General features: G+C 41.0%; 1 protein-coding gene across 2 annotated transcripts in view; it reads right to left on the bottom strand.

Moving 5' to 3' along the window:
• The window catches only part of FBN2 (fibrillin 2), a 277388-nt gene that overhangs the window by 141303 nt on the left and 110566 nt on the right, over window positions 1–25519 (bottom strand). For both annotated transcript variants that reach the window (XM_067569251.1, XM_067569252.1), the window contains 6 exons: window positions 24690–24812; window positions 22638–22760; window positions 17840–17992; window positions 16634–16687; window positions 14700–14825; window positions 2634–2759 (listed from right to left, as the gene is read on the bottom strand). In XM_067569251.1, the coding sequence (XP_067425352.1) occupies window positions 2634–2759; window positions 14700–14825; window positions 16634–16687; window positions 17840–17992; window positions 22638–22760; window positions 24690–24812 (705 nt within the window). The remainder of the gene's footprint in view (window positions 1–2633; window positions 2760–14699; window positions 14826–16633; window positions 16688–17839; window positions 17993–22637; window positions 22761–24689; window positions 24813–25519) is intronic.

Here is a 25519-nt window from a genome sequence, read left to right as displayed (position 1 = left end):
AAACCTGACATTTTGGAGAATGCGGTACCAAGTCAGTTTCACCAGGTGGAGAAGTAGATAGAAATATCTTTAATATTCTGGATTTATTAGATTCCAAATAAATAGCATTACTGATCATCACAAAATTACTATATTAATTTTAAAATAGTGCGTAGGTAACAGTAGTAATCAATACTATAGGGTCAGTTGTGCCCTGCCATATAAGTATTGCTTACTGTGGAGGGCAGTGCAGCAGAAGAAACGGGTGTCAACAATACATCTCACTGAGACATAAACCTCAATGCACACAGCCAGCATAGCCACTCAATCACAGCTGCTCTCTGTAAGAGAGTGCCAGGTGTGCTTTCCCCTCAACTAGCCAGCTCTAGTGACTGATGTAAAAGGGGTGGGTGGGCCACAACTTTAGCTTCTCCTAGCTTCTTTTGGTGTAGCAAATAGTGCTAGCCCCATGCAGTCTTGGTATTCAGGGGAGTGCAAATATTGTAACCATGGCCAGTCCCTATCATGATATATTGATTACTTTTATGAATATATATATGTTTTCTTAAGAATATTCAAAGTCGCTGTAGGCAAACAAGAAACAGGAGTTTCATTTATTCATTAGAATCCCCAATGCAAAAGATTACCTATGAACTGTTATCACTTTGAAGAATCTTAAATGATCACTCAAGTAATTTTTCTTTCAGTGGCAGAGTACATGTACATTTTAATTTACATAACAATCCACTAATTGGGCTACAATTATGCCTGCACACCCCCTATCCCTGCCTTTCAGTCATTGCTTGCTGTAGTTGTGAAATATCTCTGTATACCCTAGATACCTATTGTATTGAAAAGTGTCAGAAGCAATGTACTGAATAAGTCTAAATAAACCATATTTGTTCACAATTTGTATTTTTATATTTGATGCAGGGTGGCTAAACTGATCATTAATTTAGTTAATACACCTTTTAAACTTAGACAAAAGTTAAAAGTGGTCATTCCTTAGAATTATGAGTTGAATTTTCTTGATGAGTGGAACTGGTTTTCAGACTTCTATTGACACCTCCTTGCATGCTCCCCTGAAAATCCCACTCCATCACAATTTTATAAAACTTCACTCTGACACTAAGGCCATAGGCTGTCGTTTTGAATGTTTTTATTAATACATTAATTTGTTTGGTTATGTTCTCAGAGTGAAAACCAAAACTGGATGGAGTTGTCCTTTTAAATTGCATTTCAATGATTTAAGCTCAGTTGTTTTGTTCTGGTATCTTGTTCAATATATTAGCAAATTTATGGTCAGAGTTATGCTTTGAAGTTAAATATCAAGATTAACAGGCAAATGTAACATCTCTCTTGGTAATATTATGTTTGTCTGCAGCAGACTCAAGACACTAGCATATTAAACATAGAAAGAGGAAACCATTTTCACTTCTAAAAATTATTTTTAAAAATATGAAAGCTTAAACTCTCAAGAATAAATGTTAGCAGAATACCATGGATGGTATTCTGAGACAGCATAGTGATGAGTACAGCATAGATCCTTGGGTATGACTGACAGGAAAAGACCTATTTTGAAAAAGTGTGCAGTTGGATCTTTAACACACAATGAGAGTAGACAAGACCTCAGTTTTTAATAGCTGCACCTGAAAGAACCAGATATAATAAAACTACATGGAACACCATTTTCTTTGAATGGAAAAGGACTGAAGAACCAGGAACTGAAGAACTGGTTCATGAGATTCTAAGTATTCCAAAGCTGAAGCCTTCAACCGCCACACTGTTCCCTTTAGCAAAGGGCAATTCACAGTGAAAAATCCAGTACTGTGATAATATTGAGCTATATAATTCAAGTGGCCAACCCAAAAATAACACTGAAAGTTAACAAAATTCTACTATTCCTGGGGTAGCATTATGCATTGCTGTTCAAAATAAAACAGAAATTAACACTTCTGCTCCAACTTCATTTATCACCACTCTGTAAAATTGATTTTGGAAGCAAAATTTTCTCACTAGCTTCCATTAGATATATTCTTAATTGATTTGGTATTTGTATAATTCAGGGGAAAGAGCAATTAATATTAAAAATATATACATGTTTTGCAGCAACAAAAGAATAATATTAATAGTCAGTAAGGCACAGATCCTGGATCCACTTAATACAATGGAAATATTGCTACTGACATCAATAGTATCAGGACTTAGCTCTACATGATTTTCCCATTTCCAAGATATCATCACACCATTAAAAGCCCTTGTTCAAGGTTGGGGCAAATGAAGAAGACAGGACTTCTGGGACCAAAACAGACTCACTTATCATGGCTACAAATCAGAGATCTGCACAGAATGCTCAAGAGATAAATGTGCATTTTCTTTAACTTTCTCTTCAAAGTGTTCTGTCTAACAAAACACACTGTCAAGTAGAAAATGAACTGGCTATATTGGCAGAAATTCAGAGTCACACCCCATCATGCTAAGAGAATTCTACTTAGAACAACGACAAAATGACTTATACCATAATACAGGCCTTTCCTTCCCTTCATTGTTTTGTATCACCATGAATCTTCTTCTCTCATCTGATAAACTCCAATATTATAAAATCACTGATTTGATCAATACTATCCAGATGATTCCCACTGCAGCATTCTTACCTTCACAAGTGTCAGTCTCAGTGCTGAATACATAACCCTTTGGACATGTACAGCTGTAGCTTCCAGGTGTGTTTCGACAGAGGCCATTGTCACACAGCAGTCTGTTCACTGAACATTCATCAATGTCTAGAAAAGATCAGGTAGACACATTAATGAACAGGTCTACCCGCCTTTTCTCCAAGTATTCTTTTAATTGGATTTCTTGGCAGCAGTTGTATGTCTGATTCAGTTTTATGCATTTGTATCTGAACAAGGAGAAATGTCAACACTCAGTTTCAAGAGGTTAATTAACTTTCAAATTCCTCTTACCCCAAATTCTACATTACATTTAAAAATTTTCACTAGCATTTTGTAAAGATATATCAGTTTTTCAGTAAAGCACAGCTTTACGTTCTCAGTATATCCTTCGTTAGAACACAGCAACCTTGGGCTCTTTGGCAGTTCATAAACTGCCATGATTATTGCCCTCTGATTTGTCTGTTTGGCAAACAGCAGTGATGATAAACATGCTTTTAACAAAAATTCATTGAGAGTTACATCACTGTGTTAATCCTTTTTTTCTGTGCAAATATTTACTATCAGAGAAAGTACAGTAGGAAACATCTACACTAAAATATAATATATACATTTGTGAAAAAATATCCTGCTACACACTGATCCAGGTAATCATACACTGAAATACTGCACCTGGGCCTGTCTCATGAGTGTACATATTATCTACCTACCTATCTATTGATTGATAGTGAAATTATTACAATAAGCTAACATTAAGGCTGAAAAGTCAAGCACTCAAAAATCAGGAAAATCCAAAACTTAAGGTTGCTCCTTAACCTTACTTTAGACTTGTTGCAAATCTTCTATTATATACTTTATTAACAAACAAGATTACTGTAGACTGCTTACACTTAATAATGGAAACAAAAATATAAAATCTTAATTTTTAAAAGTTATTCTGTGATTCCCATTATTGTTAGTATTTTAGCACCTCACAAACATTTTGTTCTCCCAATTTTCCTGTGAAGAAAGAAAGTGCTATTATCTCCATTATACAGTTGGGGATGTAATAGAAATTAAGGGCTTAATCTAATTCCCATCAAAGTCAATAAGATGATTCCAAGACACTTCAGTGGGCATTGGGTTGGGCCTTATGTGATTTGCCAAAGATCACACAGGAAGTCTTTCTCAGATCTGAGAAAATAATCCAGCATTTCTGAATTCCAGTTAGGGTGGCCAACTTTCTAATTTGGGAAAAACAGGCAATGAGTGCCAGAACCCCTCCCCCGCCCCTACTCCACCTCTTCCCTTGAGGCCCCGTCCCTACTCTGCCATTCCCCTCCAAGTCCCAGCCCCTTTCGAGCTTACACAGAGCTCTTCTTCAGGTCCTCAGAAATGTCCTCAGAGTGTCATTACTATCTACAAACTAGAACCGATTGTGTAGCATGCTGATAAATGCAAAGTAATGCATATTGGAAAACATAATCCCAACTATATAAATAAAATGATGGGGTCTAGATTAGCTGTTACTACTCAACAAAAATCTGGGAGTCATTGTGGATAGTTCTCTGAAAATATCCACTCAATGTGCAGCGGCAGTCAAAAAAGCTAACAGAATGCTGGAAATCATTAGGAAAGGGATAGATAATAAGTAAGAAAATATCGTATTGCCTTTATATAAATCCATGGTACGCCTACATCTTTAATACTACATACAGATCCAGTCACCATATCTCAAAAAGATAACTTGGAAATGGAAAAGGTTTGGAAAAGGGCAACAAAAATGATTAGGGGTACGGAACAGCTTCCATATGAGGAGAGATTAATAAGACTGGGATTTTTCAGCTTGGAAAAGAGATGACTAAGGAGGGGATATGATAGAGGTTTATAAAATCATGACTAGGATGGAAAAAGTGATTAAAGAAATGTTATTTACTCCTTCTCATAACACAAGAACTAGGGATCACCCACCCCAGTGAAATTAATAAGCAGCAGGTTTAAAATGAACAAAAGGATGCATTTCTTCACGCAACACACAGTCAACCTGTGGGACTCCTTGCCAGAGGATGTTGTGAAGACCAGAACTATAATGGGCTTCAACAAAGCACTAGATAAATTCATGGAGGATAGGACCATCAATAGTTATTAGCCAGGATAGGCAGGGATTGCTGTTTGCCAGAGACTCGGAATGGGCGACTGGATGGATCACTTGATTACCTGTTCTATTCATTTCCTCTGAAGCACCTGACATTGGCCACTGTTGGAAGACAGGATACTGGGCTAGATGGACCATTGGTCTGACCCAGTATGACCATTCTTATGTTGTGAACACATATTTCAAGGGATCATTCAAGATGTAGTGGCCAATTAACACCTCTCCAGTTATGGGGAGAGAGGGTGGAAGGAAAGAGGAAAAAAAGCTCTTGAGGGGTGATTTAAGAGGGTTATTGATCAGGGGTGGCCAAACTTACTGACCCCCCTGAAACTCTCCTCCATGCTAGGCAGAATCCTCAAGTCCCACCACCCTGCCACAGGCAGAAGCTTCAAGCTCCCCACCCCAGTCTGGTAGGCGGAGAATGTGGGGAGAAAGAAGTATAGGGGGCTCCACAAGTCGCACTATAAAGAGCCGTATGCAGCTCATGAGCCGGTTTGGCCACTCCTGTTATAGATGGTTGTAATAAACCAGTGTCTCTATTCTGTCCATGATTTTTAGTGTCTAGCAAAGTTATGAATTGAAGAGAAATTTCAGGAAAGATTTATTTCAGGATGTGATGCCCACTGAGTTTGGGCTGTAATTGTTTAATGATACCCCATATGGGTTCCAGTGTAGGAACTCTACAATCCACAGAACAGCATCTCCAGGAGAAACCAGGGCACCAGGATCCACCACTTGAATACCACAGGACACCCTAACATCATCAATCTAGCAAGACTACTCCTAACTGGAGCTGAATTATCTGTACTCTCCAAGGGACTGAACTTCTGCCCCACCCCAGAAGCTGATACCATACTAATATGTGGAGAACTAAAAGAATTCTTCCACTGACTGCAATTCTTTCCACTTACTCTGCAATTCTTTCACAAGGACGACACCACCGACAATTGCCACATCCCCACTAACAGTTATAAGAAAAATCAATCATCTGACTGGACACCCCACAGTGGATGAAATGACATTCTTGACCATTACATTGATTGCTTCAGGAAAAAATATTCACTTCGAAATCCTTTACAAACTTCACATCTAGCATAACCTCTCCACCGAGAGAACAGCTATACAGTCCCTGAAATCCAATCACCAGACAATGAACAAACCAGCAGACAAAGTGGGCGCCACAATACCTCTCAACCACGATAACTACATTAACAAGGCCAGCTGACAATTCACCACCACCACCTACTTTAAAAGAACACAAAGGAGACCCCACATGACAATTTACCCAGGAATATAAGGATATCATCAAATCCTTCCCCAAAAATCTCCAATAGAAACTCTACAACCTCATCCCCTATGAACCCACCCTAGGGACAGTGTACAAGCTTCCCAGGATACACAAACAAGGAAACCCAGGCAGAGCCATTATATCTGGCACTGGCACTCTTACTGAAGATATACTGGGACTCACAGAAACTATCATCAAACCACTCACCACACAAAGGGCCAATTTCTTCCAGAACACAACTGACTTCCTCCAGAAACTCTGCAACTTTAACACCCTCCCTCAGAACATCATCCTTGCCACCATGGATGTCGCTTCCCTAAATACCAAAATCTTTCACAATGACAGCATCACTGCTTGCCTCAATTATTTACAAGACAGTGGACAACCCTCAGAAATCCACTCCAAACACAACATCAAACTCATCCATTTCATCCTCATCCATAACATTTTTACATTCAACAACAAACACTTTGTCCAAACCAAGTGAATGGCCCTAGGTACTAGGATGGCTCCTCAATATGCCAACATCTTCATGAGCCTCCTTGAGGAAAAATTACTGGGCAAATGCACCATGAAACCCATGATATCCCTGAAATACATTGACGATATTTCCATCCTTTGGACAGATGACCTAAACTGCCTTATATACATATACATTTGAAAACAAACAAACAAATAAATAAAATATCATTTAACATTTTTTACAGAAGTGCATACCCTGCCAAAAGCTCGTACTTGGGGTCTTCAGAAATTAAGTAGCTGAAAAAATCCTTATGGCAAACTGAGGGAAAGAAACACACCCATTACGGTATGTTTGCTTTGAATCACTCTCTAGGAATGTTTACTATTAAAATGATATCCCCCAGCCTAGGTTTTTCCTTATCAAAAATGGTGTGGTTTGGTTGACCACGGTGACCAAGGACAAGTCAATGAAACTTCAGGTGTCAAGAGTAATCACTACCAACAATAAAAAGGTTGTATGTTAATTAAGATGCTACTTATAATTTCCTTAGACTTTCAGACCTACTTCCACTGGTTACTGATGAAGATTTTATACACATACACACATACACTGAGAGAGAGAGCTTTTAATATAAACAACACCCACAAAGAACAGACAACGGAATTATGTATACTGACATGGATAGTAAAATAAATAAATAAAATAGAGAACTGTGTAACATTCCTATTGTACATGAGGTATTCTAGAACAGTTATTGCAAATATTTCTGGATACAACAATGGTAGTCTGGTATCAAACCAAAGCAAAATGCAAATAATTTGATAAAAATAACTTAATAAAAGCTCTTAAATGAAACATTTGTGTATCATGGAGTAACCTAAGAAACAGTGTAACCAAAACAGAAGTGGTCAAATGTGGGCCCACTATCCAAATGTAGCCCATGGACTTCTACAATATGACTTGTATAGCTAGCTTCATCTTTATCACTCAGCTGAAGCATCTGGAGACTACAGGACCCAGCATGCAATGATCCATCTCGTTATAAGCTGAAAACTTCTTGGATCAAAATGAAGTATTGTATACTGCGATCAGCTATCTCTATAGGCCATATACGCATATCATTTATGAGGATGTTTGAAACCTGCTCCATTTTATTATGTGAAAAGTGTGGCCTCTGAGCTCCTGGCAAATTACTGTACAGAGCTTAGAAGGATATAGACTGGGAACCCATGACATCCAACATACAGTACAATGCACTCTCAGACTCAGGCACATAGAACAATTAATTCCAGTTACCATTAAACTATAGTGATATGTCCCACCACCATTTCCTATATCAGTGGTTTTCAACCTTTCCAGACTGCTGTATCCCTTTCAGGAGTCTGATCTGTCTCGCATACCCTGAGTTTCAACTCTTAAAAAATGAAGGTTACTTACTGTAACGGGAGGTTCTTTGAGATGAGTGGTCCCTATCTGGATTCCAAATGTGGGTGCACATGCGCACCATCTTCCAGAGCTGGAATTGTTCGTAGCAGTTTTTGTCGACTCGTGTGCGCATCATGCGTTGGCTATATGGTGCATCCAAGGTCTTATAAGGCTGCGCTGCCTCTCCAGGTCCCTTTTACCAAGAGGCACAGAGCTCATAATGGATGGGAAGGAAGGTGGGTTGGAATCCAAACAGGGACCACAGATCTCGAAGAACCTCTAGTTACAGTAAGTAACCTTCATTTCTTGTTCGAGTGCTGGCCCCAACTGGACTCCAAACGTGCGTAGCGTAGCGAGCAGTACTCAGTGTGGAGGTGGGAGTAAGAGCTCGCCAGAAGTGACAGTCTGCAGGACTGCATGGCCATCTGACACATCCATAGCTGCCGATGGGGCTACGGTATCGCGAGCGATGAAAGTGTGGATAGAGGACCATGTGGCTGCTTTACAAATGTCCTGCCACGGAACATCCATGAGGAGGGCAGACGTGGTCACTTGCGCCTGTGTGGAATGAGCAGTGATGCCAGGTGACGGAGAGACTTGAGAAAGGGAGTAAAGTGCCTCGATGCAATGAAAGATCCACTTGGAGAGACATTGGGAAGAAAGGGCACAGCCTCTGCAACATTCTACAATGGTGATGAAAAGCTTGGGAGAGGGACGAACATTGTGTGCGTGCTGGAGGTAGAAATCCAACATGTGACAGAGGTCAAGGGAATGAAGAGTGCACTCTCTCTGTGAGGTGTGCGGTTATGGATAGAAGATTGGGAAGTGAATGAATTGGTTGAGATGAAACGGAGAGATTAACATAGGTAGGAAGTTGGGATGGAGTCATAAGACCCCTTGTCCTTACGGAAGAACCTGAAGGGTGGGTCCACAATCATAGCAGCCAAGTCGCTAACCAATCAGGCAGATGTGATTGCTACCAAGAAGATTACCTTCATGGAAGGGTGGGCAAGGGAGCAACTAGCCAGTGGTTTGAAGGGCGGCTTGGTGAGTGTTGAGAAGACAAGGTTCAGATTTCACAGGGGATGGGTTTTTGGACCGACAGGAAGGTGTTGAAATGGGTTGTGGTAGGGTGGCTAAAGATGGAGAACCCATCCACTGTCAGAAGGAAGGCACTAAATACCACTAGGTGGACCCAGATGGAAGAGTGGGCAAGACCTGACTGTCGTAGGTGGAGAAGGTAGTCAAGGATAGTGGGGATAGAGACTGGGCTGAGGAGGTGACAGTGATGGACAGCCCACACCGTGAAGTGTTTCCACTTTGCCTGATAACAAGCTCTAGTGGATGGGTGCCTGCTATGCTAAAGGACATCGTGTACTGGTGTTGAGCACGAGTTGCCTATTCGTGAGCCCCATCCAAATACCAGGTCGTGAAGTGAAGCAATTCCGGGTTGGGGTGTTGGAGCTGGCCGTGTTACTGCGTGAGGAGATCTCTGAGAGAAGGAAGATGAATCAGCGGGTAAACTGCGAGAGAAAGGAGATCGATGAACCAGTACTGGGAAGGCCAGAAGGGAGAGATGAGGATGAGGACTGCATAGTCTCATCATAATTTGCGGATGATCGTTTGAACGATTGGGAAGGTGTACCAGAAGTCAGGTGACCAAGGGAGGAGAAGTGTGTCTCCCTGACAGCCTCATCCAAGAGCACCCTTGGAGCAGAAAAGGGGGAGCTTGTGGATGGCAGGAGTCACGAAGACGTCCCAGCGTGGCACTTGTGGAAAATGGACTGGAGAGTGCGGCCGTAGAGCTCACGCTTGTGGTTGTTGTGGAAGGAGCAACTGAGAGAGTCTGCAAGGGCATTGTTGGTGCTCAGAACATGGACTGTGTGAAGCGTTATGTTATGCCTGAGGCACCAGTTCCACAGATGAATGGCTTCCACACAAAGGGTTGGGACTGGGCTCCACCCTATTTGTTTACATAGATGACGGCCAATGTATTGTCTGAGAGGAGGTGCACATGATGAGATCGGACAAAGCGTAGGAATGCCTAACAAGTGAGGCAGACTGCTCATGATTCCAGGATGTTGACGTGTATCCAGGCGTCTCTAGGGGAACATAGTCCTTGGGCAGTGTGGCCCTGCAGATGAGTGCCCCAATCTACAAGTGAAGTATCTGTAGTGAGGGTGGTCCTGAGTGTGGGAGGGTTAAGGAGGTGCCGGCAATGACCTTGGTTGGGTTTGCATCACCATGTGAGGGAAGTCAAGACTGAGGGGGGGGGAGAAGTCCCATTTAGTGGAGGTGTCTACTTGCAGATCAGAGATGGTACCCAGTCACAGTTGGAGACATCGCATGTGCAGGTGTGCATGCGGGCTGACAGAGGTGAAGGCCATAATATGGCCCAGGAAGGAGAGGCATTGCCAGAGATGTATGGGGGGTGGCAGCAGAGTTGTGCAATGAGGGAAGTGAGGACTACAAAGCGGTCCAATGGCAGAAAGTCTCATGATGTAAGGCAGTTTAGCCAAGCTCCTATGAAACTGAGGTTGCGGGTACAAGGTTCGACTTGTCCTTATTGATGCAGATCCCCAAGCTCGCGAGGAGGGTTCATAGGGTCTGATGGTGGTCAGGAGACATTCCTGGGATGACGCAACTAGTAGACTTTCATCCAGATATGGGAACAACGAGTGACCAAGACATCTCACATAGGTCACCACTATCGCAAAGACCTCCATGAAAACACATGGAGCAGTGGCTATTTTGAATGGCAGAACTCAGAACTGATAGTATGAGAGGCCTACCATGAAGCAAAGGAATTTGCGATGGGTGGGATATATGTCAACATGAAAATAGGCATCTTTCATGTCAAGAGCCTCCAGGGGGGAGGCAGAGGACAATACAGGAAAGGGTGACAAGGCAGAATCAGAACTTGCGAATGAAGTGGTTTAAAGCCCAGAGGTCTAAAATGGGGTGAAGGCTGCCCCTTTCTTCGGTATGAGGAAATAGGGAGAGTAAAATCCACAGCCACGATATAGACGTGGAACGCGTTCTATTGCGCCCTTCTAGAGGAGGGTATTTTCTTCCTCTCGGAGAAGATTGTGTTGTGATGGGTTTCCCGTTGTCTCATGGGGGAAAGGGTGGTGCGTAGGAAAGGAAAGAAACTCTATGAGATACCACTCCTAATGTATGATGTCCAACACCCATCGATCGGTGGTAATCTTGCTCCAGTTGAGGGCAAATTGAGCAAGACAGCCACTGAAGATAACCGGAGGAACTGCATGAGAAGGGGAGGGTGGTTCATGGGTCTTGAGGGAGGAATCAAAATGGGTGTTTGGATGGGCATTGCGGGAAAGAAGAAGTGGACAAGGTAGTGGCAGCAGGGTATCATGGTCATTGCAAGCATTGACGTTGATGCAGTTGATCCTGATGGCGTTGAGGGTGAGGTTGGTAGGCAGGGTAAGCAGGGTACCGGAGATGGAAAGAGGGCCGGTACTGGCGGTGAGTTGGGGCTAGTGTGTAAAGGCCTAAGGACCTCAGAGTGGCGCGAGAGTCCTTAAGTGAGTGTAGACTCTCGTCAGTTTTATCACTAAAGAGTGTTTGGTTATCAAAAGGCAGGTCCTCAAGCATGGTCTTGACCCCCTTTGGGAACACCGATGTCTCTAATTAAGAGTCCCTGTGTAGTATCACCCCCGAGGCCAAGGAGTGGGATGCTGTGTCCGCCATGTCTACTGTGGACTGGAGGGTGACTTTGGCCATTAACTTGCCTTCCTCGACCAGAGATTGAAACGCGTCCTGTTTATCCTCTGAGAGGGAGGCTTGAAACTCTGTCAGTTTGGCATATGTTCGAAAGTCGTATTTCGCCAGTATAGCCTGGTAATTGGCTAAGTGGAACTGCAGGCCTGCCAATGTATAGACCTTATGACCAAGCAGGTCAAGTTTCTTGGCTGTTAAATCTGGAAAAGAGAACTTAAAGTTCTCTTGTCTAGCACACTCTGTTGACGCCTGGACTACAAATGAATTTGGTGGTGAGTGTGTAAACAGGAAGTCTGTATCTTTTGCAGACACAAAATATCTGCGTTCTGCCTTTTTAGGTGTAGGTGTACATGATGCAGGGGAATGCCAGACTGCCTGAACTGGCTGAAGAAGCGCTCTCTGTATGGGTAGAGTGGTATGCAAGGGTCCCATTGGCTGTAGGATGCCCAGGAACTTGTCCTGGGGGTCCTTTACGTTCTCCACCAGTAGGTTAAGGTCTCTCACCATGCACCAGAAGGGGTCTTGGTATTAACCATGGTTTTCTGGGGGAGAAATGGATGGCAGGATAAGTGCCTTGTCCAGGGAGGAAGATGATCCTGCGGGGACTGGTGGTTCCGTTAGTTCCGGCGATGCCGCACTGCAGCATCTTGGGGTTCCTCATATACCGAGGGAGGAGCCGTATAAACCAAGAAAGGGCAGTGATGAGATGGCAGCGGTGCCCCGCAGCCCCGGTACAGGCCCCAATGGTGCCAGTAGGTCCAAGCATACGGATCCGCTGGAGCCAGTGGACCACAATGGTACCAGAATCATGCATCGGTGGGAGGTCCATACACCACTGCATAGAGCAGGCGTCACTTTCAGAACTGTAGGATCGTGCCGATGAAAAGCATGCTCTTATTCCGAAGACCACTCTGAGTCGGAAGGTTGGTCCGGAAATGGTGGTGCCATTGGGACAGCTGAAGCCAGCATGGAGCAGCTCTGCAAAGAGGTACTCACATGCTTCTCCAACAGTGTGAAGAGGAGCACCTCAGGGCAGTGGCTTACCAGGAGCGGTTCATCTGCCAGTGATGGAGGGCATATGGTTCCTGGTGATCCGGGATGTGGTGGGGAAACGGCATACGGAAGAAGCAGCTCAACCGTAGGTGTCAGTGGAGATAGGTGGCCAGGTGGGTGTGGGATTCCTTATGGTTCCAGCAGCTTGGATGGAGTCAGGAGTGGAAGCAGCTGTTCTGCAATAGAAGTTGAGGACGACACTGGTTGGTCTCAATGGCGGTTAGGTTTGTGCTTCATGCAAGCCTTTTTTGAGCAGAGAGGCAGTCAAGTCCTCGCGCAACTTCTCATCCAACATGGTGTGGCTTGGGGAGGCCACGTTGCATTTTGAAGTGATCCCTCCTGGGGAGCCACCCTTGTGCCCATGCATGTGCTTCCTATGAGCACTGTGCTGCTTTGACGGTGCTGCCAATACCACTGGTGGTACCAGAGCCAAGGATGCTGCTCTGGACAGAGCCAGCAAAGCACTCACCAGTGGTGAGGCCGAACGCTCCGAGTGCACAGTCGGACATATTGCTTCCTCCATGAGATATTTGTAGAGTCAGAGGTCCCGAGCCCCATGAGTCCACGGTGGGAAGAGGTGACAGATGGAGCAGCGGGTGATGACGTGGGCTTCACCCAAGCAATAAAGACAATGCTGGTGTTCGTCATTCAAGGAGAAGGAGCGCAGACATGATTAACAGCTTTTAAAGCAGGTTTGCTGAGGCATAGACCCCCGGAGTGGTTGGGATGCCCCACACGGGGTAAACGGACAATTACTACTAAATTCCTAACTGCTAACTACTAAAACTATAAACAAACTATATACAATAACGCTAAGAAGGCTGCTAATATGTAGATAGGAACAGGGTTCCGACTCTGGCCATGCAGTGGTAAGCAGAAACTGGAGAGGTGTCAACCCAAGCAGTATCATAAGACTTCAGATGGATCATGTGGTCAACACACGACACAGACGCGGGTCAACAAACACTGCTACGAACAGTTCCGGCTCCAGCACATAGTATGCAAGCACACCCACATTTGGAATCCACGTAGGAACCAGCACTCAAAGAAGAACTACTTCCTTACAAAATCAGACATAAAAACACAAAAGCATCACAGCACACTAGTACTGAAAAATTGCTTACTTTTTCATTTTTACCATATAATTATAAAATAAATCGACTGGAATATAAATATCATACTTACATTTCAGCATGATACTTGAGCCTGTTTTTCACTTTTGAGCCTTGTCTGAAGCTGGAGCCCCACTACCCAGTGCGGAAGCATGTAACTTAACTTCGCGGGGCCTCCTGTGGCAAGGGGCCCTGAGGAATTGCCCTGCTTGCCATCTCCTAACACCAGCCCTGCACTTGCAACCCTTCTTAACCTGTCCCACAACACCCAGATTGAGAAACACTAATCTATACCCCCAGGGATACACATAGCCCTGGTTGAAAACCACTGAACTAGATCACAGAGAAAACATGCTTTTTTAAAAAAATAAGCCTAACATTTGTAAAAATATTGGCCATGCAGTCAGGGCCAATTTTAGGGATGAGTGAGCAGGGCAGTCACCTTGATTGCCAACTTTCAGGGACACTATGCCACTTGTTTGTTTTTTATTCCTTTTGCTGTGCACTCTATTTGGCCGGCTGCTTTTGCTCCACTGACTGGCTGGCTGTGGGTTTGTTTTTTGGTGGGGGTTGTTTGTTTTTGTGCTTAGCTGCTCTGGGATGGGGGTACGCATAAAATGTTTTCCACCCTGACCAGCAAAATGGTTAAGGCCACTCCTGAATATATGGACTGAAAGGGGTAGATTTTCCTAAGAGATTTAGTGCTTTTTCATTGTAGCTAAAGGTAATAGCCACTTCTCTCTCACACAAACGGCCCTCTCCTGCTTCAACTGAAATCAACAGGAGTTTAATCATTAATTGTTTTAGCTAATTAATAACTCAAATAACTTACCAATACAGTTCCTTCCAGAGGAATCAGATTCATAGCCACTGTTACAGTTACAACGATAGCTACCACGTAGGTTTTCACAAATTCCGTTGGAGCAAATATCAGGATCCAATGCACACTCATTAATATCTGTATCAATATAAACAGAGAAGATTACTGCAGCTATATCACACATTAAATGCTATGCAACATCTTAGCTTGGAATAGATGCACACATAACAATGCCTCGGACTCAAAATACCTATTTTGTATGTTCAGTGGCTATGGGTTTAAGGCCTAGGAGTCATTCTCTGCACATTTCACCTCCTAGGCTCCAGGACTTTTTCATATTAACACAACAAAAAATGACTCTTTCTGTACGTTGATTCTTGTGGATTACATAGATCCATTCAGAAACACTGGAAAGACCAACAAGGATGCTGGGCCTGATTGTGATCTCACTTAAACATGTTTCACACTGGTGCTACTCCACTTATTTCAATTGATTTACATGGATTGATTAACAATGGTACATCTGAGATCAGGATCTGGCCTGCAATTTATGGATACATAAGTACATACTCAGAAAAATACTTTGTTAACCTTGCATTAAAGTTGAAGATTATAAAATGTCCAAAGCTTTCATAAGAAAATGTAAATCAGTGGAATCTGGCCTACTTTATGATGTCATTATGAATCTGCAACCAAGATTCACTAAGCTTGACTGAATCTTGGGTAACAGTTGGGCATGTTTCATGCCACATCCTACCTCCCTGTAGCACAGATTTCCCCTAACAGGTCCAGGTCCAGGTCCAGGTCCTCCTTTTCCCTGAAGCGTTTTCTGTGATAGAAGTTTAGTGCCCTCTTATGTCCCAACTTCTCTGATGTCTTCAGGGAGCAACCAGGTGGGTCTTTGATCATAAACAGAACGAAGGGAGCAGGGACTGGTTGACCTACTGCAGTGAGGTAAAGGCACTATGACTAGGGCTGAGACACAGATGGCCATGACTGGGAATGAGGAGTGTCTATAAGGGGGATTTCCTGCCTGCTCTCAGTAAAAGGAATAGATGAGGAGGATAACACAGCTTTGGCTGGGGTAAGGGGTTCCAGTTTGAGGAGGTTCATTTCCCCCCCGCTCTGAGGAATGGTTTAAGTGAGCCAGTTCCTCAGAGTAAGCAGCAGCAGGGTCCTCTGCCAACCTTGTATGAGATCCACAGCAAATGTTACGATTTTGTTCAGGCATCCAAAAGGGATTTTAATTTATATTTGATCCCTATAGGAGATTAGTCTTCTGCAGGAGCCTGGCAAAGACTATGATTTGCCTTATATCCCTAGTGAGAAGTTAAAGACTTCAGATACCTAACAGAGACTGTTATCTCCACAGAGGACCTCACATAAATTCCCATATTTAGAAACTGTAGCACTGTGGAACCATGGTTATTTCTCTTGTGAGATTTACAGCCTCACTAAGAGGTATTAGTGGAGCTTATACAGTCAGTAAACCGTAAAGTATTCATCTCAGAGAATTTAAACACATCATGATACTTACAACTTTGGCACGATACTAAAAATCGCAGCCCTGTAAAAAGATAAAACTGGCCCTATATGCTTACAATATTGAACAGAAATAACATTTTCTTTTTTATTTAAGTATTTTTAAATGCTAACTATGTTATTGCTGAAAGTACTTTAGTAGAGTCTCATCTTGCTCCCATTGAAGTGACTGGGAGTTTTACCACTGACTTGGATGGGAACTATTCTCATCCTTTCTTAGGAAACCTTTGACTTATTTTAATATTGTACCACATTAAAAATAACACACCATATCTTGATAAAAGCCTTTAGCCACTTGTATCTTATGAAAAATCCAAATGCTGAATTCATACTTTTGAATATTTGTTTTCCTTTCATTATTTTTCACGAGTTTCATATATATAAGAAAAAAAATGCAACATTACCTCGTCCATCCACCGTAATGCCTATTCCACTACTACACAGGCCATGGAATTCAGCTACTCGATTGAAACAGAAGTTGTATAAAAAAATGTTAGTGATCTTATTTTTATCCTAAACCAAATAAATATACATGCATTCATGAAGAAAAATAATTTGTGGGTAACAAGCCCTACATATTGCTACACAATGTTATCAAGTATCTATGTTATTGCCATGGTATTATTTATTGTAGTTGTTACTTGCTTTCCCAGCAAAAACTAGATACATCATCGGCTGAAAACAAGCATTTTGGTATTTTGGGAACAGCTTTGTTATTAAAGAGGAGCCAGAAACATAGTTCATATTAACTCATCAGCAGCAGCAGGTACTCCCAATCTTATCCCAAGCCTCCAAATACATACTTGAATGAAAATTGTGATACGATGAATGAAACAACAGAAGGAAAACTATGGCATTATCCTCTCGAAAGTACATCTCTTTGAGTTAGTATCTACAACAGTAATGTCACACTTGATGATCTACAGTTTCACAACAGGGCAATGTCACCCCAAAAAGCAACATGGACTGTTCTCCAAAATATAGTTATATGAATATTGTTTTCAAGGGGCACAAAGCGACAAATACCCTGTTTCTTCATGTTCCCTGCATTTTGCTGTTAATAAAGATGAATAAACTAGTTCTTATAAAAAAAAAGAGTGGTTTGAACATCAACCCTGTTACTAAGCTGAATTGTGTACCAAACCCTCTACTTTACACTGCACTGATCTGGTTAAGGAACCTTCAGATCCTTGTCTAACCCCTGCAAGGTACCTTTATTCCTCCTCTAGCTCACCCTACAATTAAAGATAATTATGGGGCCCAGCTGCATCTATTTTCTAGACTTTGGTGCCCACACCTTTGAATTCTCACAGTCTGGACAGCACTGGAGTTTGGTGCACTCCAGACAGCACAGTACATGGAAAAACATAAACATTCAAAAAGAAAATGTTTTTTGGGGTTGTTTTTTTTTTGCATTCTTATGAGAAGCCATTTCTAGAGACAGGCTGTCCAATTCCCACTAGTTACAGCAGTTACAGAGTAATCCTCTTTTGTTCACATTACATACTACACATTTAGATTACTTTAAAAAACAAATTCTATGACTCTGCTTTGAATCAGACTTCGTAGTCTATATTAGCCGTGAGATCAGAAGAATCATGCAATTTTACCCGAGTTCTTGGCAGGACATGGGTGACATGGTTCTCCAAAGCCATAGTCTGGATTCGCACAGCAACATTCAGATTTTGTCACTGCCCCAGGGAAAGGGCGGACACATACTCCTTTTTTGATTCCTCCATAGCATGTGCTGCGCATATGAGTATCTAAGAAAGGGGAGGCAGAGAAATAACTATGTTTCCTTAGACTGGGAAGGATATGAATGAATACTCTTTCAACAAGAACCTGAGGCCCTAAACTTATCCAGTGAAAAGGATACATTTTGTCCTGTATGCAGGTTGGTTCACTTAGAAGCCATTGAAAGCCAAGTGCCTGCATCCAAGAGCAGAATTTGGCTTTAAACATTTATCTGAATGTTCCCTTTCCAAGTATATATTCCCCTCTATGGTGCATGTTCTTTCCAAACTCATCTGTCACTTGGAGGCTGATTCTGCATGCTTATGTTTAATAGTACAGTAACTTACTCCATGAAAAGTCCCATTGGACTCAATAGCACTACTAATGGAGCAAGATAGTATGCAATGTAAGGGCAGCAGAAGGGAGCCCTCTGATTGTGAGCTTTTAAAGGCATTTTTCTGCAAAATGCCTATGACACCATGAGTAAAACTAACAAATAAAATAAAATAAAATCAGTACCATATAATCTGTTAATTTTCAGATTACAAATACTTTTCTGGGGGCTAGAAATGTCTGAATAATATTATTAAGATCATTCAATGAATCATGTAGCATAGTCAGATAGAAAGCTCCTGAAATTAACATAGCATATACAGTACATTTCTAAACAGCAAACAGGCTCCTTGACATTTCAGAAGATTATGTATGAATGAAATTTTTGTTACACAATATTTGAAATAACCTACATTATTGTATGTCTGGAACAATTACATCATCTTTTTGTAAAACTGAATTTACCAAATGAGTCATGATTCTGCCTCATGATTTCTTGTCATCTTACAGGTATTTCCTGTTGAAACTGTAAGATTCATAATTTTATCTTTAACATGTACCAGTGATGACCGACGGCTATGATCCTATGGTAGGTATGAATGAGAGTGGAAAAATGTGTGTGTGGTACTATCAGAGCTGTGCTGATTTGTGCATGAGCTGAACAGTGGCAGTAGGGCCAAGTAATCCACCATCTGTGCAGTCATACAACCAATGAAGTTATTGCATGCAAATTTGCTGGAGAGTAAGAGTAATGATTGATTAAGTTACCCCCGATATCACAATTGTCCTGAACTCTTGGCATGACAGATACATGCCTTACTGTCCTGAATGCTCATGCTGTCGCATAGGTGTAATTTATAAAATCAAAATAACCAAGAATTTAAAAATTGGACAGTAACAAATCGCAAATCCCAGTGATGATTGGACCTAGTGATAGCTGAAACAAAAAGAGCTCTCAACCATGCTTGTGGCTGTTTCCATTGCTTCACACTAACTCAATAGACATTCTAGGCTTCAGCGTGACACAGACAGAGTGGCAATTCTGGAATCTTATAAGTGGCAACAGTCCATCTTGAAAGATGATGGTGCAAGCTTCAAAGCCAGTTACTGTATGACATGCTCTAGCATCACAAGCGACTAGAAAAATGCAATTATTGAGTGACAGTCCTTGCCACAGATAATGCAGACGTAGGATCAGAAGGATGAAGCCGGGGCACTACTAGTACTTGAGGCCTGCTGCACTTTCCTCTTTGCTCTAGTCGCTTTCCTCTCAATCACTTTTATTCAGCCTCTTTGACTCCCTGGCGCAGCACAGTCCTCCAGTGTAGCCTGTTGTTAACTGCATCTTCTCAGCTTGTGGTCTTGATGTTGAAGGTTTTCAAATTCCTTTTGAAAAATGTCCTTGCATCTGAGTCTAGGTTGGCCCAGTAGCCTGGAGTATCTGCAAGTTCTCCATAAAGGAGATCCTTTGGAATGAATGTATACATTGCATATGGCCAAGCCAGTGGAGATACCTGTGTCTGAGAAAGGTGATTAGACTTGGAAATTTTGCTTTCTCAAATACTTTGGTGTCATGGACTTGCGTTTCCCACTTGATATTTAGAATACAGTGAAAACAGCAGGTATGGAAGGAGTTTAGTCTACACTCAAGCCTGCTGGAGACAGTCCAGGTCTCAGCACCACACAGCGGTGTGTTCAGAATGCAAGTCTGGTAGGCCTGTATCTTGGTGTTCTATATTAGTTTCCTGTTATCACAAAAATGCTTAGTCAGTTGGTTGAATGTGGTGCCTGCCTTTCTGTTGCAAGAATTAAGCTTGTCATCTAGAGATAAGTTATCTGACACACTTGGTCCCAAGTAGTGTAACCTGTACACAACTTCTAGCCTGGTGCTAATTATTAAAACTTCTGGTGCACTCAAGAGACCTTGTGCCATAATCAATGTCTTATTTAGACTAATGGTTAGTCCAAATTCAACACAAGCTAGCACAAAGCTACTGCATAAGATTTCTTCTTTCTCCCTTTCTGAAAAAAGGACTCTTATTATATAGATGATATGTACAGCTATGTATGCTCAAATGTGAAATACTGTGCAGAGCTGATCTTACAATTTGTGAATCCCCAAACTGCTGAATCTGGGGGTGAGAGGAAAAGGAGAAAACTGGACACAAAGTTGCTTTCCACAACTGTCTCACTGCCAGCAAGTGAGATCAGATCAGCCTGGATCCCAAAACGTGTGGACCACAAAAAGTTTCTGCATGGCTAGTGCTTAAAGCTGGCTCTGCTACTGTGCCCTAATTGTGAAATCCCTAATACAAAAAGAATGGTGCTGGGAGTTTACCATCTCATGCTGTGTTTGCTCATTTCAGTACTGTGTTGGCAATATTTATTAATATGATATAAGCAAATATCATGGTTGCACCATCAGTGAGAACAATTCTTGCTTTTAAATCTTAGCTTAAACTTAAGCATAGGTTTAATTTACTATAATAAAATGCCTGCATTTATTAAAATACAGTACATATTCAGTATTCTGATTAAGAAATAGAGTAAAGGAACATTCTGCTTTTCACACTAGCTTCCTTTAACCCTTCACACCATGCGGACCTTTCCTATTGGAGTTTCTAAATGGAGTTGGTAATAGAAAGGGTCAGACTGACTAGTTGTTGATGGAACACTGCATTGTTTTTTTCTTTGATGATCTGCAAAATTTAAATTTTTCTTTTAAAATAACGCTATAATAATAATATAAAATAATTAGCCCTTATGGTTGTAGAGAGATATTTTCAAAGTACAATCTTCCTGTGTCTGTAGACAGGCAGATAGAAATAATGGGTTGTGTTTTCAGGTGTGCAGGAGCCGTACATGGAGTTCAAGTTGGTTTGAAGCCACCTTTGTATTATACCAATCCGGAGGGTCTAGCTCAGCCTCAGGGCTGTTCTTAGTTGTACAGGCTTATAATGTGCTCTAGAGGGCCATAATTCCAGCAGGGACCAGCAGAGAACACACTGCTTCAAACTGGGCCTTTCCAGGTCCTTTCTCTCCCTTTTATCTTTGATCCGTTGACTAGTTCTAAGACTGCTGATAACTGCTGTATTGTTTATCTCAACTATATTTATCTTAACTCAGAATCATAATTATGACAATTTAAATGTTGACAAAGTTAACTATTTCACTGCTGATCATTTTAGCAGGAACATCTAGCTATTCTGAGATTGTGGGCACAGTTTTGGTGAACCATGTTCTTCTTGTGATCTGATCCCTAGGTAATAGCAAACAGCCAGTTACACAAAAGAAAGCTGATAAAAAGCCATCAGACAACATTTGCTAGCACCTAATAATGATTATGTATATTGCCATTTTTCAAATACACCTCTTTAAGCACAGTGAACATGCACATAGCCTTAGTGTCTCTCATTATTCACAGCTTCAAGTCATACTATTGAGATTCAAGAGTTTCCCAAGGAAAAGGTTTGCTTCACTTACTTAAAGCTGGATTGGACAGATCATTGAAGACTATATTGTCAGGAACAATTACGCATGACCTGCCACATCCTTTCTATCTCTAATTTCTATAACAATGATTTTTCAGACTTCAAACAAACCTTATTTGGGTTACTAAAGTAAAAATCATGCATTTCAAAGGAGAAATTCTCTTCTTTCAAAGGTTGTTTGTAATCACAAGATTTTTCAATTGGTGAAGCTGAGAGCTACATAATTTGATATCCTTAGTTTAAGATAATAATAGAGAACCTCGGCTTCTTCCTTATGTTTTTTATCCTCTAACTTTCAGTGTATTGTGCAGCATAATTTCATGCCACCAAACACAGTGATTAAAGAAATATTTATGAGTCCATATAAAATAATTTTTACTTAGGTTGCATTTTTATGATAATTTATCATATTTCTCCTGCTGGAGTCTTGTTTGCTTTACTTCATCTTCATAGGATGAGGGGAAAAGGTGAAAATGAGAGAAACAATATATTCAAAAGAACACAACTCCTTCCCCACCGCTGACCAAAGTGGTTTATTTTTCCATGGATTTGGGGTGAGTGATTAGAAGTAGAGGAAAGGGTGAGATGTTCAAGTGAAAATACTCACCCAGGAATGGAAATGTATTTAAAAAGACACAGGAGACAGGGAGGATCAAGACCACACCAGTGTCTGATCTTATAATTGCAGACTATCAATCATGTGGCAGAATGAATCCTCCATAATCATTTTAATTCAACAACAAATATCAACATTAACTAGAAGAATGTCGTTTGATTTTTTTAAATATGATACTCTGGTAAATCATCATAAAAAGTCCTAATTGTTTTTCATTTAAAAAGTCTCACTCACCTACACAAACACGGCCGTCAACCCCAACAGCAAGGCCCGGTGGACATTCACACCGAAAGGAACCTTCAGTATTGATGCAGTGACCATTCATGCAAATTCCTGGAGTCTGGCATTCATCAATATCTGCCCAGAAGGAAACATAATTCACCTTTTTCCATTTTTGAGTAAATGTCATTAAAGCATTGCCCCATGGCACTATAGTAGTTGAGGGATTGTTAGTGTTTCCCCGTTAAACTAGATATGCAAGGTCTCAGCCAAAGGGCATGTACTATAAAAAAAATTTCAGAAAAAAATGTTGAGTCTAGAGGTATCGCAGTGGTTTAGTTTGTCAATGGCAGATTTTCCACGTTGTTTTCTGCCCTTAATTTCAGAGTAATATTGTGTTTTAAAATTGAAGTTAGAATACAGATATTTATGGCATAACCATCGTTTAGCAAAGCCAATCTTTTACATAACTTCAATAAGGACATATGTTGTTCCCCGTTGATTCAGTGACAAAAAAAAACTCCTATTGACTTCATAGGTGCAGAATCAAACTCTGTAAAGACAGGTTTACTTTGGCCAGTAGTGCAATTTTCACACTGCAGTATATTGAAACAATTTGGATTTTCTACTTAACTCTAAACAGAGTGTCACTACTATTAATTTATCTCACTTAGGTTTTTCTAAGACACCTGTTATTACAGTTTCTTAGCACTGAGTTCACTATGAGGTGGCTGTACAATACAGTACATTGTAATAAAGTTCAGTATTAGAGCACTATCCTGTAGCAACAATTTGTCCACTGCGGTCAGTCTTTCAGGAGTTGTTTGAAAGTGATAGAGATTTTTTTTTTTTTTAAATAAAAACTGATTTTCAAAATTCAAAACCTGGTAAGACTGTAGCGTTGTTGCACTCTCAAGCCTGACAGTTTATTTGTGTTATTTAAGAAGCAGGGAAAGGAAGTCTGCTCCTCTTATGAACTAACACTGTGTAACTTAATGCCAATTTCATACCACACTTGAGTTAAATCAAAGCCAGCTAACCTCCGCTCATGAATCCCATTCATTAGTTCAGGCAGCAGAGTTCCAATAACTTTCTTTTCCCGTTTTCTTCATGCTCAGTAAGTTTACAAGTAATTTGCAACTCAGAAACATAACAAGAAGTCAGGATTTCCCTTCCCCCTTTCTCTAAAATTTGATTTAAATATGATTTTAATTCATTTAAAATTGATTTAAATTAAATTTGACCCTACACACTTTTTCTTTTGTCTGCAGGTAGTTTATATCTGTGCAATTGAGAAAAAAGCACCGATTCATCTTTTTATGGTCAAGCCATACTAATTTTCATCTAAATGAACAGTTTAAAAATAATCTTTGAGTGTGAACTGGAAAGCTACATGTTTATTTTAAAGGAACCAGAGTCACAACGAGATCCAATTTTAGTACAGAAAGAAAAAATGTTCACAGGTAAATTTGGTCATGAAATACCTTTCTACTGAAAAACATTTAGGCCTAATCCAACTTCCACTGAAGTCAGCGGGAATCTTTCAGTTGTCATCAAGTAGAGTTGGATTCAGCTCCATTCTCTAAATGTTCAAAATTTTCCTTTCCTCCCTAAAGCAGCTTGTATTTAGCCCTCCACCATGGTGGTAACAGTGTCCTAATAAACATTATGCAAATATACAGCGGCAGGCAACTGAAGTGGGAATTTACATTTGAATATTCATAAAAAGTGAAACCTCTGACACTTTTTCATATTACTACTCTTGTTACTGATTTTTGCAGTGGGTACAGAATTTATTACAGATACAGTGTTTCCCACAAATTTTCACAAGCCAATTTGTCATCAAACTACCATCTTGCACAGATTACATGGTTCTGTAATTTCTTTCTAGAATTACAAGGAGTATTTTTCGGCATTTTAAGATGCCTACTGTACCAAATTAGCAAGATATTGGAAAATTATTAAGTCCATGTGACAAAAGATTTGCCATTCTGACATGATTCACTAGACAGGAAAGGTGATTTCAATTAAGATTGTCCTAATGTGTTATCTCACAGTCATACATACCAGTACAGTAACGCCCATTTGGAGCCAAGACAAACCCTGGTTTGCAGATACATTTGAAGCTACCATCCTCATTTATGCACATCCCATTTAAACACATGTTGGTGGTGGTGCACTCATCATGATCTGCAGAAACAGAGCATAGAAAATGACTTATACCCCTATAACCTTAAGGAAATAATGCACATGCGTCAGTACTACTTCACTAGGTAAACTCTGCCACTTTAAATAAATTCTGTGAGAGGGAGAGAGAGAGAGAGAGAGAGATGGTGAGTGAGTGAGTGAGTGAGTATATTTTCCCCGAAGATTAGCCCCTACTAATAATAATTGTCATGTATTACCTGAAAGGTTTTCAGATTACAGGAAAAAGCAGCAAAACGTCAGAGTTAAAATGTCATTTACACTGAATATTTCAACAGAGAAGGCACTGCAGTAAATGGCAACTCCCCTTCCCTTAGGAGAAGGGAGAACAAGGCTCAACTACCTTAAAGAATTCAAAGCTTGTTGCACCTGTAAGTTTCTCATGGCACTTTTTAAATAGAAATAAAAATACCCATCTTCCTTAACAAGACAAAGAAGTAAAACTCAGGCTATGGGATTAGATGGAGAGATGTTGTTTCCTCAGAACAATGTATTACCTCTGGATTAGACATATTAGCCAGTCACATGCTGTATTAGACAGTCTGCCCTGCACTCTCAAAGGGAATTGTATGGTTCACTCTGTACTAAACTCTGTAACTACCAGGAATTATCAGAAGAAAAACTTTATGCTAAGCATTTAAATATGAAGGAACCAGCAATACTTATAAACCTTCTTCCTAGCCACAAGAAAT

Source organism: Emydura macquarii, unplaced genomic scaffold (genome assembly GCF_026122565.2).
Source record: "Emydura macquarii macquarii isolate MOO-44397 ecotype Brisbane River unplaced genomic scaffold, CSIRO-AGI_Emac_v2 contig_2897, whole genome shotgun sequence".
Taxonomy (NCBI): domain Eukaryota; kingdom Metazoa; phylum Chordata; order Testudines; family Chelidae; genus Emydura; species Emydura macquarii.
This window is presented reverse-complemented; position numbering and strand designations above follow the sequence as displayed.